Source organism: Enoplosus armatus, chromosome 11, assembly GCF_043641665.1.
Source record: "Enoplosus armatus isolate fEnoArm2 chromosome 11, fEnoArm2.hap1, whole genome shotgun sequence".
Classification (NCBI taxonomy): domain Eukaryota; kingdom Metazoa; phylum Chordata; class Actinopteri; order Centrarchiformes; family Enoplosidae; genus Enoplosus; species Enoplosus armatus.
In genome coordinates, this window is record NC_092190.1 from 8717365 (window position 1) to 8733485 (window position 16121).

Sequence of the window (16121 nt, forward strand, 5' to 3'; positions counted from 1 at the left end):
TCCAACAACATTATTTCTGGACAAATGAAACTAAACAAACTGACCTACGCTGTGCCGACTGCTTCTGTATGTGAAAATCCTTCCTATAAGGATGAAAGTATTACATTTGTGTTCAAGTAATACTGTTGCAAAATATGCACTTTGTTCTCTAAATAAAGACAAAGAAGTCTACAAAGTTGTGAGAATGCTGAATAAGAGTGAAAGAGAAGATGAACGTCATTTTTAATTAAAAGCGGACAGCTGTCTCTCCGGGCTTCTGTGATTGCGCACTGTGGAGCATTGGGGTTAATGTGTTTATTTAGTTGTAAGCAGCTGTTCCTTCACTTTCTCATTTTAATGATCACAAGGAGATGTTATTTTTGGTTGCCACCCTTTTTACATTGTGTTTTTTGTTGTTGTCCTACTGAACATCGAGGAAGAGGCAGGATAAAACAAGTGAGAACAGACACAGGCTAACTATGGGTTTGAAGAAGCTATTTCCTACCTTTTCTCCTGCTATACATCGCCACTGTGATAAAAGTACACTTTCTCGTCTTTACTTATTTTAACTGTACAGTGGCTCTTGACTTCCTCCCCTTTGTTTTACCCATTGAATTCAGTTTTTGAAGCACTGAGATTGTCTGCCTTTTTCTTTCCAAACCAGCTAACATATTGCAGTTGTTGAGGGACTGAGGAAGCAACACAAGCTTGTTTTTAGTTTGTAAGGATTAAATGATTAGTTAGATGACAGTAAATGACTGATTTTATCAGCCTAATTTGCGTGATAACCTTGTCCAATTAGTGGACAGCAATCCAGGGAGAACAAAGTATTTAAGTTAACTACAATAGCTCTCTCAATTTTAATGAGGGTTGAAAAATGATGATTCAAATGAATATAAAATGAAATACAGTAACTGTCATGTTGAGATGCCACAGCTAGAACAGGGGGTCAGCAAGGTAGTCGGTGGCTTGACAGTGAGTATGTGACCAAGTGCGAATAAACAGGAAGTGACCTTGAGCTTTCCAAAACTTCCCCACACATAAGTTTCCGTGCAGGTCTCCAAGTTACAACTGTATTCATGAGCATCTGGCTGAGCCTGACCTGCATGGAGATGTGCTGCATTCTAAACACCAGGCAAATATGAATTTGTTTCTGTTACTTACTTTCTTTCATGTTTTTTGGTTTTCAAGGCTTCACATGTGTATGTGTTGAGTAAAATATATTAAGAACACATATGACAAAAATCTGATATGTTTAATATACTGGAACAAACATTACATACATACATTGCAATTTCTTTCAAATGCTACAGTGTCAGAATGATTTCTAGGTGATAGATTTTCATCTGTAAGCATCAGTTTGTGGTCACGTGCACACTGTACAGCTCAGGCAAAATGTCACTGTGGCCGCAGCTGAGATTAACAAGTGAATGCCCTTCTGTAGATGTGTCAGGGGTTCAGAGGCAAGACAGAAGGTATCTCAGAGCAGGCATCATTATGGCGAAGGTCCCAGTTAGTGTCAACCTCACCAACTGTCTAACCACATGGGTCAGGCTGCACCTGATGGAAGTTTTAAGGCCACGCACTGTAAAGTGTGCTGGAGGAGAAACGACAGCTGAGAGGTTACATCACGACATGTTGTCCAGTTGAATCTTCAAAATGTGTGTCGGCTTTTCAAAACACCATAGGGTCAGTTTTGCTACCTTAGACAGAGTTCTGCTCCTTTCCAAACGTGTGAGGCCTCAGTGGCAGCTATGGCCCTGAGTGCAAACATGTCCTACATTGATCCAACTTCCACAGCAACACTTGTGAACACTGTGTGAGTTGATATGAGTGATAGCAAAGGGACATATTGTAATCACAAATTTTGGGTATGACTGCATCCAGCGCAAAGCTTTTCTAGACAATGAAAAGCAGTAGATAAATAACGGAGCTGTCAGAACTTTCAACAGTCTAGCACAATTGCTGTTGTCAAAATTGACCCTTGATCCCAAGAAATCACACATTTTAATGCCACATCTCTCTTCTTATTCTTACCTTTTGTTTCCACCAGATGGTACAGAATACAAGTTCCCATGTGTGAGACCTCTGAATGTGTTGACACAGCTTGTGGATGCTGCAGACAGCAGAGACTCTACAGTGTGGGCAGAGTGACATGACATCTTGCCCCCTCACTAATTATGGTAAGTGACGAGAGTGATTGTTGTTAGCTGCAGATGTGACAGCGTTAAAGGACTCAGGGCCACCCACACAGCCGGGAGCTCAGCGACACGTACATATTTCACAGAGGGGGCACAGAGGCACAAAACAAGGTGAGAGGCAATTTTTGGGTAATGCACCTGTCAAATTGGAACTTGCTACCTATGTGACCCTGCAGGGGAAGGTCACGGCCGTTGGAAAATGACCAAACACCTGTATTGTTTTCTAAATGAGACACAGCATACAGACTGCTTATGAATTGGCTTCTGCAGAAAAGGTTCATGTAATGTTATTTGGATCTAGAATGTATACTCTGATGCTCTAATCTGAAAACACACACACCTGTTTTCTGGTGACTTTTGAGATTCCTGCTGCTGTGCAATAAGATCCCAAAAGACGAATGAAAATTATGGCTATGATACCATATTTCAACCAGACCCCCTGCTCCATTAGCCTCTTACACAATAACAAGTCAAGGAATAAACTTGTAACCTTCATTATTAATCATAATATCTGGAGGAATTCATCAAATGTCACTCTGCAAACATGCCATGGCCTTTGTTCAGCCTTGGAGTTATTTAGATTTTGAGTGTTTGCTCAATAACTAATAACCATAACAGAGCTTTCAAATTAATTGGGTTTCAATCTCAATTCATTATTATTTTGAGATTGATTGATTGATTTGTTTATTAGAGTGTCCTGCATCATATGGTGCCCAGCCTGACCAATCATGATATACATTTTTACAAAAAGAAAACATTTCAAAACATTCAACATCCATAATGGAAATGTCTTATTATGTTGGATACAGTGTTCTCTGTCTTAGTTGACAAGCAGTTTATAAAAATCTCCTCATTGAGAAATAGGAGGCCTTTTCTGTTTTGAAAACCAACTAGAAGTGGACAAAATATGCTGTATTGAGGGAACCTGATACACACACTTACAATATATTCACCCCCACATTCAAATCACATACAAATCAAATTGTATCAAAAAATTCCAGTCCAAAAAGTAAAGTGTTACTTGATGCACTTCAGAAGTAACAAATCTACAGAACAGTCTGTGCAAGCTCATTGTCAGGCTATCAGTAGCCATCAATAGCAATTGCTCAGGAACTCAGTGTGAATAGTATTGAATTAGACTTTGCCCTTGAAAAGACCAAATGCCTCAAATGTCTGCCTTTATCGATCGCTAGTCAACAATAGAGAGTTGACATTTACACAAATCTGATTCACGCAGACCTCTGAATTCATGTTCTCTGTTGTGAAACTATTCAGTCACCCATGAATTGTAGCAGGATAGATGGGGCATACTGTATCTGTAAAGGGTAGGCTGATGCTATTTCAACACAATAAATAAATGGAAGACCTGAATGAATATGCTTTCAACATTTCATCTCTTAAATATGAGGAGTGTATTTGTCCATACAGAGGACCTTCTGAGGGGTGTTAAATGGTAAATGGACTTCACTTATAGCACCTTTCAACCTTAACGGTTCCCAAAGCACTTCACAGATTTGTGTCATTCACCCATTCGCACACAGATGGCGAACGAGCTGCCATGCAAGCTGCTGGCCTCCATTGGGAGCAACTTAGGGTTCAGTGCCTTGCTAAAGGACACTTCGGCATGTGGATGGGGGGAGCCGCGGATTGAACCCCCAACCCACTCTACACTGCTCTGCTTCGTATTCTTCATACAGCTAAATATGTGTACAGATTCTATTGGGCACTGAGCCATTAACAGAAACTATGCTTACCTTAGTTAACTGAGCGTCACGTTATTATGTCCTCTTGTCTATTTGTATTTGATGGATTTCTGACATTTAAAATGAGAACAGATGGTGAAAACGTTTCTTACTATGAGGCAACAGCTATGGGTCAAAGTTGATTATTAGCTTTGTTTTAATTACATATGTTGACTGGAATACTGTGAAAATACTTGAAAATACTGAAAAATATATGAGCTCAGATTTTTAATACACAACAAGTGTTGTTTGACATGTTCTGGAAATGGACTCATGTTCACAGAGCGGTAATAATGAGGAACGTTCTCGGAGGAACTTTAGAGAAATGCTGTGTTTCAGTCTGGCAGATTGATTGTGAGCCTAAAAACTAACCTGACTGAAACCATGGTAGATACGTTTCCATGGTAACGTAGGTCAGGCTACTTGAACCTCCTTTATGAAACAAAGAATTTCCCAAAACTGATCCTGATTTACTGAAATGAGCCTAGTTTAACTGGCACTCCTCAGGTGACATTGTTTTTTCAAATGCTGTTTCCAAAGTCAAGAGTGAACTTTATCTTTTAGGCAACATGGATGAGAAGTCTTTAAAGCGCTCAGAAATATGGAAATGTGGACATCTACAAACCCATGAGAACTGAGCAAACTCGTTCTGCTCATTAAGATCATGTGATTTGATCGAACAGCTACTAAATAGACTTTGTGGTGACATTGTTTTCCAAACATGCATCAATTCTCATTCATAAAACGTAATAATGTAAAATGTTCAATCATGTTGTTGATGTTCATTCATTGAAAAAAAGCAGATGACCATAAGCAATAAACAAAATAGTTCATGTCCATTACATTAAAAGACTCAGTTAAACCTTTCTGCAAGTACATTTGAAGAAATGTATCTAAATGTCTGTATACTCTTCTGTGATATTGACCACATGGTGGGTTACTAGACTGCAAGACCGTGAGGTAAACGCAATAGCTTACAATATTCACCCTGCTGTCACTGTGCAAAAGGATGCAGATATGAAACACTGAATGTTTTCACTTGATAACTTTTTCTAGTCAAAAGGAACACAGCCAGAAGACATCCTGCATGTTGTGCAGTGGTAAAACTGTTGTGGTTCACGATGATTTATTTCCCCAGAAGCTGGATTTGCACTGTGGTTAAAAGCCTTCTTATACCTCAAAGTCTGGACTGAAAACAGCATGATTACATTAAACTTTCAGTAGCACATTATTATGACAGGTAAACACAATCAAACATTTCTCTTCTACCTGAAATAAACCCAGACAGCTATTTCACCCTAACAAACCTGAAATATATGAATAAAAAACAGAATAGAGCCTGTGTAGCACACTACAAACAGCAAAATGATTACAAACTAGAGAATTGGTGAAAATGCTGAAATTGTGAATTCATTTTGTATAATCAGTTTTTAAATAAAGTCGACGAACATATTTTAAACCTACATATTACCATCTTCTGACTAATTTAGCTTGCACAGAATTCATTAAAAAGTTTTATGTTTAATCAGTAACTTTAAGATATAGTCAGATATAGTAAGCACAACTCATTTTAAATCATTCTCCTTATATAATGTAATGGCAGCAACCCATTTACCAGTCATAAAATAAAAATATAATTAATTTCTCAACATTACTTCCATCAATGCATAATTACTGGTAATCATAATTATGAAAAAGCATACATGCTAATGCTCTTAGGGCTGCCTCTTTACCCCACCCCCAACACTGCACTATATACTTTATGTAAATAAGTAATCACTCATGAATGCATGAGCTTAGTGAGATATCACACATGGGGATGATAAGACGGGAAATGAAAGAATGAGGAGAATGCAAGAGAGGAGCAGAGCGAGAGAGCGAGAGAGAGGAGGGAGATGGAGTTTGACTCGGAGCAAAGCAGTAAGAGGGTAAGTCAGGATGTCCCGCAGGTCATGAATAAAAGACGAAAAGAATAATTTGGGCGTTTCTCAGCCTGGTACAGAACGTCACAGTGTGGATATCAAAGAGATTAGTAACATTGAATCACATCTCTCTCCCTTTCTCCTTCGCTTTTTTGTGTTCTTTACACACACACACTGTAGTCTCTTTCCGTCCTTGAGAACAACATATATGTAAATCTGTGAATCTGTCCATGAGACCACAGATGCACGCTGAACATTAATATGGTTGTCTTGTAGGTGCAGTCACCACAGGGGAATTTGCATGGCGCAAATTAGGTTGGATCTCATCCTTAGAGAAGCTATTAGCCCCTCACTACTCTCTCTACACCCTCTGTAACTGTGTGTGTGTGTGTGTGTGATGCCAGAGTGTGAGGTTATCAAGGAAATCTCTGCTCCACCAGTACATCATGTTCTCTTCATCAGAAAAAGGGAAAAGACTGACTCTCCTATGCACACAAATTAACTGACTTCCTTGACAAAAACAAAATGCTGGCATGAACAACATAATTAGTGCTTGTTGTGTTGTTGCTCTGCATCATGGAGAATAAAGAAGACCAGCGTATTGCTTTACACTTTGCCCAGCAGCAATTCATTTTCTGATTTAGGTGGAGATAGCGATTGTGAGGGACCACGTTGTGGTTTCTAAAAAGATGTTCCTAAGCGGAGGATTTGTCTTGTCACTGTTCTCTGCAGGTCCTCGCAGCTCATTACCATTTTACAATCAGCTCTTGAGCAGCTGCTTCCATTGATAACAAAGTGATGTATTTGTCTGTAATTGTAGGATGATGGGAGAACCTTAACACATGCAGACATATATAGACTCATAACTGCTATATGCTGATTCAGAGACAGTTATCTAGTCCCCACTTTACCTGTGTAAATATTCTGTGAATGTTATCTGAAACCCCTGCATTGAAACGTTGAGTGTCACGCTATATTTTTCCACGTCAACTCAAAACTTAATCTCAGGAAATGGCCCACAAGCTCGTGCTGTTGGGAGGAGCATTTTACAAGTAGCTACACAATAGATTTTATTATTCTGCTGTTCTGCTGTCGGCGGTGATAAGAATAGGAAAAGCACACTGCCAGCAGAATCTTACTGGAAATAGTGTTACATCTACATAGTGTTGTCAAAATAACTGAGAAACCAGCTTCAAGCCTCCCTCAGTGACTGTAGCTCTGTAACATTGTTTTGTCTGATGTGCATTTGCAACGCGAATCTCCTACAAGTCAGTAATGGTTTTATATGACCTCAGAAGATCTCTTTTAAGAGCTTGTGGGATCAAGCTAATTGAAAATGTTAGCAAACATTTAGAAATTACCCTAAATGTAGAGAGGCCCAAGTTAATCCCACAGAAAACAGTGATTTTTATTTATTTATTTTTGTTATTGATTTGTTTATTCATATTAAATGGGCACTATGCCAATTTTACACATCAAATTCAGTATAATTGCCACAGAGAGTATTGCTTTGGCTCTGAAAACAATTCTTTAATATCTTCTGCGGTTCTGATCCTGTTGTCAGGGTTATCTTAAAGACTACAGCCTGGGTTGCAAATTGGGGTTGTAGAGTACAAAAGACATAGAGAGCCAAACAACTGGGCAAGCCTGTGTTCCACTAGCTTCTCTAACTCAGTGCAATCTCACATTGGTCCATCTGAAAATATTAAGTATGTTCCTGCAGTTTACTTTTCATATTCTAAGACAAATTGTTATCCACTACAGCACTTACTATTACAAGTTGAAATCTTCGCGATTTTAACAGCGTGGGTAGGTTTCAGCATTGTAGCTCCTCCATATTGATACGATTCACCAATGTCATTTCCCAACTTTTGTAGCTGTAATCTCTGCTGTCTAATAACTTCTTCCGTTCGCTCCTCTCTGCCCTGCTGCTATTATGGACATGTCTGAATGAGCCACAGCCACTCAAGTTACCCACGGACTGGACTCATCTGTTGAGCTGTGACCTGTTTAACCCACGGTGGTCTAAGGCTTATGGGAAATGGTGTTCATTAAAAAAAAGCAGAAATATTGAATAAACAATGATAGTAGATTGTTTTTTTATAACTACCCTCCTTATCGGGACATACAGTATGAACCACACGACATACTGTTGAGAAACGCTCTGTTTCAAGCCTGGATTTTTAGTTATTACAAATGTCAGTGGGATTTTGAATGCAGTTTTCAGATTTTTGGAACATAACTTGGAAGTTCCCGTTTCACTTTGGCTCTCTATATACAGAGCAGCTCTAATGAACGATATTAACAAGTTGCATGATGTTTTTTAGGCTTAACTTATACTTGATACCATACCACCAATCCCAAGACACTGGAATGCCCCTTTAAGCATATTTCAGCAAACTCTCTGGAAGAACTGAACTACTGTATATACATTGATGCTGGAAAAAAAAGTGATGCTCAGCATTCAATACCTTTTGAAATATAGGAACTTTGTTAACCCAGTACTTAAAGCAGCTATATTTTTACAAAGTCAAATGACAATGTGAAAACAATTAAACAATATGAAAGGAGGTGATGAATCTACAAAGAATTTTCACCCAACTACGCAGCTCCCCTCAGCTGTACAGAGCTTTATAGTGAATTTCAGTTCATTCTTTACTGTTTTAGTTCACTCTCATCGCTCTCACAGCATCCTTTTTGGCCATAGCAGGCAGCTGTTTTTAGAGAAAAAGCTCTCCAAACCAACTGTACACTATCTGCTCAACACCAAATAGCAGGCAGAGACAGTTAGCGACTAGCTGGTGAACATAGTGGAGCATTTAGCAGCTACAGAGGCAGATATTAGTTTCTGGAGTTGGTAGAGACCAAAAACAGAGCAAAAAGAGAGTGAGGTGGACAGAAAGAAGACTCCAAATGAATTATGTAAATGTAAATAAGCAACTGTTTGTTTTCATCATATCAACTTATGGTGAACAAAGGTGATTATATGTCAATGTGGTGTTCACAACTTGTGTCTTGTTTCTCAGGTTTAAGTTTAGTACTCTGTCAGCAGTAGAACAAGTATGATTCACGTTTGTGTGTGTGTGTGTGTGTGTGTGTGTGTGTGTGTGGGGGGGTTATTTAATCATCTTTTATAAACAGGCATCACCATGTGCAATGCATGATATCAAATATTGGATCAAATCTAATTTGAAACTACCTTCCTCCTCCTTTGGTATAAGAGAAGGCCTTTATGGATGATAAAAGATATCGTACTGCTGCACTGGCAAACTGTAACCAATCATGTCAGATTAGTTTCTTGGCTTGAAGGAGGTGGAAATGGAAAGAGGGAGGCTTGGCAAAGACGCTGCAGAAAATGATTTTAGGGAACTGAGTTGGTGTTTATTTCCCCTCAGCCACAGCAATGCAGCTTATTCACAATGCCACCAGTAGATGGAGCTGAGACCCTCTCAATGCTCCAGGGGTAGCTCTGCAGAATGTGTACATTTGTGTGGTGGTGTGTGTGCATGTCTGCTGCATGTGTGTGATGATGAACACTGGTATTTTTAAAGGGCTAGTTTGAAATTTTAATATCAGTATCTGTATATTTTTGTAGAGTTTCACTCCCATGATGAGGTCTTGTCACTTAGACGGGTGCAGAAGTTCTCCTCTTCGAGCTGTATGTTTTTGTTTGAGGTCAGAGTAGGACAGGACCTAATGCTGAGAGGCAGACTTCTTAAAGCAGTGTCTCTTCAGGCCCCTGCGGTGAACTGGCACTTCAGACGCTGGGTTCAGGGGCTGAGTTAGGGGGTTAGTTCTGCACAGTGGGACCAGGGTTGGCTTTTGAGGCAGGGCAAGCATATCTCCCTCTTCTTTCTGCCTTTGCCTCATATTCTATCTTCTTCTCTAATGCTTGCCCCAGTGTCTCCTCTCCCCTCTCTGTGTCCCTCTTAAGTTTGCCTATCAGCCCTCTGGCCCCGAGGAGCATCTGTGCCCCTCCTCATTCCCCATATGCCCTGTGCCTTTAAGCCTGGCCCCCAACACTGGAGCCAATCACTTATTCATCAGCAACATGAATTAACAATCGTCTATTTTCCATCACACCAACAACCTGATGGTTGATTTCACTCCTGACCTGCTTCTGGTTTTACTTGTACATCACGCAAACACACAGACGGCACATGTCAACATACAGACAGAGAAAGGAGTTATCAACAGGCAACCCAATGAACTGGGCGGCACAGATAGAAGAAAAACAGTCTTTATGCTGTTGCACTATACGTAGATCTACAATTCCACTAGAGGAGGCCAACCAAAGATTAAAATTCAATTATTGCTGAAAATGAGTTATGGCATAAATACTAGCTAGGTTGAGGCCTCTGATGCTGAGCCACTCAAAGGTGAAGCATTGTGTCCTCCTGAAAGACATTGAAATTTTTTTACCACATAGGTTTTGAAAAAGCTTAACAAAAGTTCTTCATGCTTACTCCATTGATTAGATTAGATTTTTTTATATCAATCATCTGACTGAGTGCATACAAGCTTTTCACTGCAGCCAATCAGATCTTGCCACAACCTTTGTGAGCCAATCATCTTGTTGCTGTCAAACTTGAAAACTGTTCCTTGTTCTGCTGCTCTCAGCTGTTATTTCACTGTCACAATTATGTGAAACAACTCCAGTTTTGATCAGAACCAGCTGTCCAGTGGGTCTTTCCAGTGAGCTCATCAGAAATCCTGCTCCACATCACATCCGTCCAGATCTTCATCTATTGTTCTTCTTCACTCTTTCGCCACCACCAGTGGCTCCAGGGGGGGAAATTCCTGTACAGCTCATGGTGTCACTCCTGTAAAAATATGACGTCACAATGGGATTTAATTTCCAAAGTCTCGTCATATATTTCTTCATTTTTTCCTGCTATTCTCACTATGTCAAATAGATTCATTTCATTTAGTAAGAAATTGTGTGATTGGTTTGGGTATGGCTTCAGAAAGAAAGGAAAAGTGACTAATTGGTTAAATTCTTTGACATTAACAATAGCCACGGAAAGAGAGAGAATTGTAATGGCAGAGTAACAAGGACCGAGAGTAGCCATAGAATGTGTAGCGAGTTCTGGGGGAGGTGGCTTATGAAGTGCACATAAGCAGTCCTTTTATCCAGCCCTGTTTGAGATATCATAAAAAGAGTGAGCATTCAAGGAAGTTAGGTGGATACCACACTCACATTTAGCTTAGCTTAGCATGAACACTGGAAACAGGGGAAAACAGCTGATTAAGCTGTATCCAAAGGTAACAAAATCCACCAACCAGCACCACTAAAGCTCACAAATCAACACGTTGTATGTCGTTTGTTTAGTTGGGGGTTAGGGGATAGACTATTCCTGTTTCCTGCAGTAACTCCCTCTGTTTGTCTGACAACCTCAAAATGACAACAAGACTCCAGGAAACGAGATGACAAGACTGTTTAATACATACAAAAACCAAGGTGATTATGTGCAGGATTATTTCTTGGCCATGGGTGCAGGAAATACAAGAAATAGGAATAGTGCAGCTCACAAACCCCGTAAAAACCACAACTTTACATTTTTACACTTTACACGTTAACTTGTGAGCTTTAGATGTGCTGGTAGTGGGACATTGCCAGGCTAGCTATTTCACCCATTTCCAGTCTTTGTGCTAAGCTAAGCTAACTGGTTGGTGGTGATAGCTTCAAATGTACTCGTACTCTCGTCTAACTCTCTGCAAAAGAAGATTTTTTGTTATTGTTTTTTTCTTGTTAGAATGAAAAAAAAAAGGACTCTGTTTGAGGCCACAGTGCAGGTTACAGGGTGACACATCACTGAACTCCATACATGATAAAACAAAGCGGCTACCATCCATTTGACACATACAGAGCCATCTATGAGTTTTTATGAAACATCAAAGGTAAGCAAAGAGACACAGGAGGAATCAGTTTCATGCCTCCCACGTGTACCTTAGAATAAATGGGAGCCTGTAACCTGGAAAAATGTGGTAATGGTAACTGGCTGATTGCCCTCCTTGGTGTCGCAATGATTTTGCCGACAACAGCAACATGTTACCAGTAGGAGGTTATTGCTCATTTGGAGGAGGGTAAGCTCCTTGTTACTCCCATCGGTCCCTCGCTGTAGCTGCAGCAGAGAATACTGTGTGTGTGTGTGTGCGTGTCAGGATAAGAGTGTGGCAATGTCGAGATGTTGACATTATTTGAGTACATCTGTCTTGATACATGGTGTTTGTAAGTGTGTGATTAAAGGGAATGTCTGTCTTTTCATATGACAGTCCAAGGACATAGTTGAAAGCATTACCAGGTGTCAATGGAGCCCTTTGAAGCCTATTCTCTCACCTCTCTCGCAGGGTAGATGGGGGAGAATAGCAGGAGGTAGCTCGAGTGTTTTTGCATTTTGCCGTACATCGAGTAGTGTTTATGTTGCTGGGCATTGAATTGCTCTCAGCTATGAGAGGAACTGCTCCCTTGATGTGAAGCCTCTCCACCCCATCCTCCATACATTAACTGCCTTGCGCAGAAACCCTGCATTGTGCCATTTAACCTCTCCAAACAACCCCCCTTCCCCTCCAGCACCCACAAAACACTCCACGCACCTCCATCACAGTACTTTAAGGGCAGGGTAGTGGCGCCTAGAGCCACATTAGCATGGCAAACTCGGCGTGACAGCAGTTTTGCTACAGTGCTGTTATGATGGAGTGAATATGCTCACAGTTTGGGCTGCTCTGGGGGAAAGCGGTTCCATCCAAAGTGTGTTATCATGTAGCCCCTAGTGGAGCTGGAGGGAAGGAGGTGGGGTGGGGTTATAAGATTGGGAGGAGAGTGGGGATGGGGAAGTGGAAAGACTGGAGGTGAGCAGAATTCAAGTTCAAAGCTGCAGAATGTGACTGTGAGCCAAGAGTGATCTGGGGAGGAGCTGTGATGCAGACAGAGCACAGGGAGTTTGGATGTGGTGTATGATGTAGTGAGCGGGTTGACAGTCACTCCACACATGAGTTTGAGTCAAAGAGGAGACGACAGTGCCGGGCTTATTGAAAAAGACAGGGAGAACACTGCAATCAGCTCTTCCCCTCCTGTGAGGAGGGAGTGCAAAATCACATGAAATGAATGGAGAGTACACAGAACTGCCTCCCCCCGTTTATTCATTACCTACTACTGAGCTTGTCTGCTAAAAAATACTCACTAATATCAATGAGCAGCACCAGGAGGGCGACCGTATAAAAGATAAAGAATTAAAAATGACAAAGTCTTCTGCAGCATAATGGAAATTCTTTAGCATAATTGACAAACATGCGTTCATATTTTTGTCATTTTAACAGCTTCTAAGAAGATGACTAATTGAATTTCAGACTTTGAAGAGCTACTATCTGGGAAATCGTGGTGAAATTACTTTTTTTCTTGACGTCTATTCTGTCTTTCTTAAAGTGAGGCTCCAAAGTAGACCAGAAATGATTTTTGGATGTGTGTATCCAGCAGGTGGAGAGATGTGCATCAACAAAAACATCCTTTTGTAGAATTCCCGCTATACTGTATAGTGTAGAAGATAGTGTAAATATGTAAAGAAAGATCTGTCATTCCTTGTGTTGGCCTTGAATTTCCATATTTGATATTTTCCCTCTGAAGTGCTGCAGCTTTAGCTTCTGCCTGTGTCTGTCTGTGTCTCTTTATATCAGCAGAACCCAAAAGCATGATTTGGATTTTTCACTTCCTGCGGGCTCAGACGTGTATATACAAAACACATAAATGTAATTTAACACATTATGTATGTTGAATTTGTTGTATCACAGTAGGGGGCTGGGATGGGTTTTTTTTTGCCTCCCCAATTTTTGATTTATTATTTTCCTTCAAATATTCTCCACTATCACACTATCAAACCACCATAGAAGAAATATAGCATGGCTCTGTAATTGCCACCTAAAGTAACCTGTATTGTTTCCTTAATTATTTAGTAATTCCATTGTTGGTCATTCAGGAGATTTACAGGTTGCAATGAAGAATCATGTGCCAACTTTTCTCCAACATGCTATTATTGCCATCTTCTCACCACCATTAACTAGTCCCATGTACTGTAGTTCACTTAGCCAAATTAGTTATCCAATCCTTAAATAATGAAAATTTCTCCTCCAGCTTACTGATAGCATTCATTTAGTTTTCTCATCACTCTCTTCTGTAATTATTTTCTCGATGAAGAAGTGTGGGAAAAGAAAATTACATCTTTTCACAGATGGGAGTAGAGGAAGAGACACATCCGATAAACTGTCTAATCAATTTCGGAAATTAAAGGCAGTTGTAGCCTGTAGAAGATATTTATTAATTTTCAGGCTAAATACAACTATAGCACAGCTGCCCCCCCCCCCCCCCCCCTCAGGTTATTATAGCAAGAGCATTAGAGCCAGGTGTTCATTCTGGCAGGGAGCAGAAGTATAAGTCTTCACAGCAATAGAGAAGAATTACTAGCAGCTCCACTCAACTTCAAAGTTCTCTCTACATCATTAAAAACAGGCACTGCAACCTGTATCTAACATTGTGAGCTACAGAACTGAAGATGAACCTTATTTTATCTACAGTTTATATGACCCAACTACATTCAGCACTGGTAGTTTATCAGTAGACTGACTCGGGGGAAAAGGATGTCAGACAAGGTTTTGTGCTTGCAGATAGACAAAGTCAGACTGGTTGGCTATGGCTGTGATGCTGAGGCTAGTTTGTCTTTTCATTGGCACTTTGCCCATTCACTTCATTTAAAACAGTGACGATGCCCCCCCTCCACTGACCAATCCTCACTGAGACTGAAGCCCACTGCAGGTCCCGGAGAGTTAACTTAGCCTGCAATCCTTCACTTTTCACATAATCACTATCACAGTATTGCTATAACCCTGATCCTATTCATTTTAGAGTTGTCAGATTCAGAGACAATTCTTATATCCCCTGTGGTGGAATCGAATGATCCAAATGTAAAAAAAATACCAACAAATCATGCATTGCGCAAAATCTGAATCTCTGAATCTGTATAGCATTTACTATTAAGACTTAATCTGGTCTTTCTGTATAAACGGCAGAACAACATGTTCTAACGACATCAGAGGGGTTTATACCTGAGCCGAATGGCCACACTGGAAGGCGGAGTGCAAATCCTGCCTTCATAGAGAGAGGGAAGATTGTTTAAAAATGGGGATAAATGGCACACATTTTCAGACAGTCCTTCCTCAGAGGCATTCATAGTGTTGCACTCGGTTATTCACATGAAAAATGACAGAAATAGAGCTGGAGAGAGAAGTTCAAACCCTTTCTCACCTCCACAACTAGCCAATCACAATGTGAAGCAGGTGTGAATGTTGGATCGTCGGTTTTGGAAAGAAATGGTCAGACACAACCCCCCTAATCCGACGACGGTAATGTGGGAGGCTTCTGAAGCTATTCGACGAGTGTACTGGCAGTTTAATCTTGGTTGTAGGCAGAAGTAAGCAAGCCACCATCACACTGGTGGCATCTCAGTTGTAAACCGGTGCAATAACACTGTAATATATATAAAGGATTCTAATATTGAACCACTTTTGCCAAGAATTATATCCAGGACATTCTGTTAGAATATGTTGAAAATATAGTCATCGAAATGGTATTGGAATAAAACTTGATTTTAAAAACCTCAAACTTTTCAAGTTCAGTCCAGTCTGAATAGACGGTTAGACGTCTTTTCACCTGCAAATCATCCAAAACCACACTTGCTATGCTTTTATTGGCTGCAAACTAATAGTGATATGTTTTTGTTTATTTTTGTGTGTCATAACCAATTTCAGACTAGTGTTTGGAGACTGAAGAACTTCCACATTCACACATATCTTCATGTGTTGAAGGAGGTGATTGCCAACATTAGCAGACTTTAGTTACAGGAAAAATTTCCAAGGGTTTACTGGAGTGCATAGAAATCATTTCCCTTGTCAGTGCCCGCTCCACAACACTGTGAGCAAACCACAATCTGAGCCATGTTTTCTTCTTTGTCAGGTGCTATTAATTGTTACCAGGGAAACACATTCTGAAATAGTCTTGTGTGACTGTTGGAAACCAAATTAATCAGTTTATTTTTATGTAACTGTGAAATTAGCTAGCGCAAAACTAAGACTGGCCTAACTCTCCGACCAGTCTACAGATGTTTGTGAAACCAGATCTGTATGTGTATGTGTACCTTCCCTCTCTACCCCAACCCCCTGTTCCCCATAGACCCACATAAAACACACTCTCACTCCAATACAGTTATGAAGTGGCCCTTAGGGGGTCA

At 40.3% G+C, this 16121-nt stretch overlaps 1 protein-coding gene across 1 annotated transcript in view; it reads left to right on the forward strand.

Moving 5' to 3' along the window:
- The first annotated feature begins 2071 nt into the window (after positions 1-2071).
- il1rapl1a (interleukin 1 receptor accessory protein-like 1a) overlaps positions 2072-16121 on the forward strand; it is a 247238-nt gene continuing 233188 nt past the window's right edge. The window contains 1 exon segment of the mRNA XM_070914546.1: positions 2072-2162. Coding sequence (XP_070770647.1) covers positions 2072-2162 — 91 coding nt within the window.